The 730-nt window shown below is 43.3% G+C and overlaps 1 protein-coding gene across 1 annotated transcript; it reads left to right on the forward strand.

Moving 5' to 3' along the window:
• Positions 1-2: 2 nt before the first annotated feature.
• On the forward strand, positions 3-488 carry TM35_000163060 (uncharacterized protein; the record flags this gene model as incomplete). The annotated part of the gene is made up of 1 exon (XM_029026178.1): positions 3-488. A coding segment is annotated over one exon (486 nt), but the record flags the coding sequence as incomplete, so codon positions are not given.
• Between the last annotated feature and the right edge of the window lie 242 nt (positions 489-730).

Below are 730 nucleotides of genomic sequence, written 5' to 3' on the forward strand. Positions count from 1 at the left end.
TTAACTATAATATCCTACCATACGCAAAAACCGCAAAGTCTTTGCAAAGTGGACAACCAATGGCACCATGGATGGCTTCAGTTATTCGACACTTAGGATCGGAGGAGGAAAGGAGAAATAGAAGAGCTAGACGTCTTTTGTTTCAGAGAGTGGCAACAAATTTACGCACAAAACGTATTTTGAATAGTCAACTCTGTAAGGGATCTGGTATGGCTTCCTATGTTACTCTCTTGTGGAAAAAGTGGACAGAGAGATGGTACAAAAAACGCGAGACGATAAAAAGAGAGGGGGCAGCTGATATTCACCGCATGTTGGACATCATGGTAAGTAACATGAAAAGCACATCGCGACAGCAACAGAGACTGGGAGAACAACTGCGACTAGAGGAAGAGAGACGAGAAAAGAATTTTAAAGAGTTGCGAGATCCTTGTGCGGACCCGAGTAGTGCACACTTTGATGTGGCACACCTTCCGAAAAAAGGCATGTAAGAGAGATATCTCAACTGTATATAAGCATATTAAGCATAAACGGTTTCTCAAAGAGAAGAAAACAAAATTAAAAAAAAAATGCTCTGATCACATTGCACCATCACCATCAGAAGCCGTGCTTGAAGCGTGCTGAAAGCACAAGCGTGTTGTCTACCGAAATTTCCCGAAGAGAGAGAGACTGGACCGCACAGTGGTCGAGTCAAACCGAAACGCGCAGGGAGTGATGGAGAGTTTGTGTGTAT

This window comes from Trypanosoma theileri (genome assembly GCF_002087225.1).
Source record: "Trypanosoma theileri isolate Edinburgh chromosome Unknown TM35_Tth_16_V1, whole genome shotgun sequence".
Classification (NCBI taxonomy): Eukaryota; Euglenozoa; class Kinetoplastea; order Trypanosomatida; family Trypanosomatidae; genus Trypanosoma; species Trypanosoma theileri.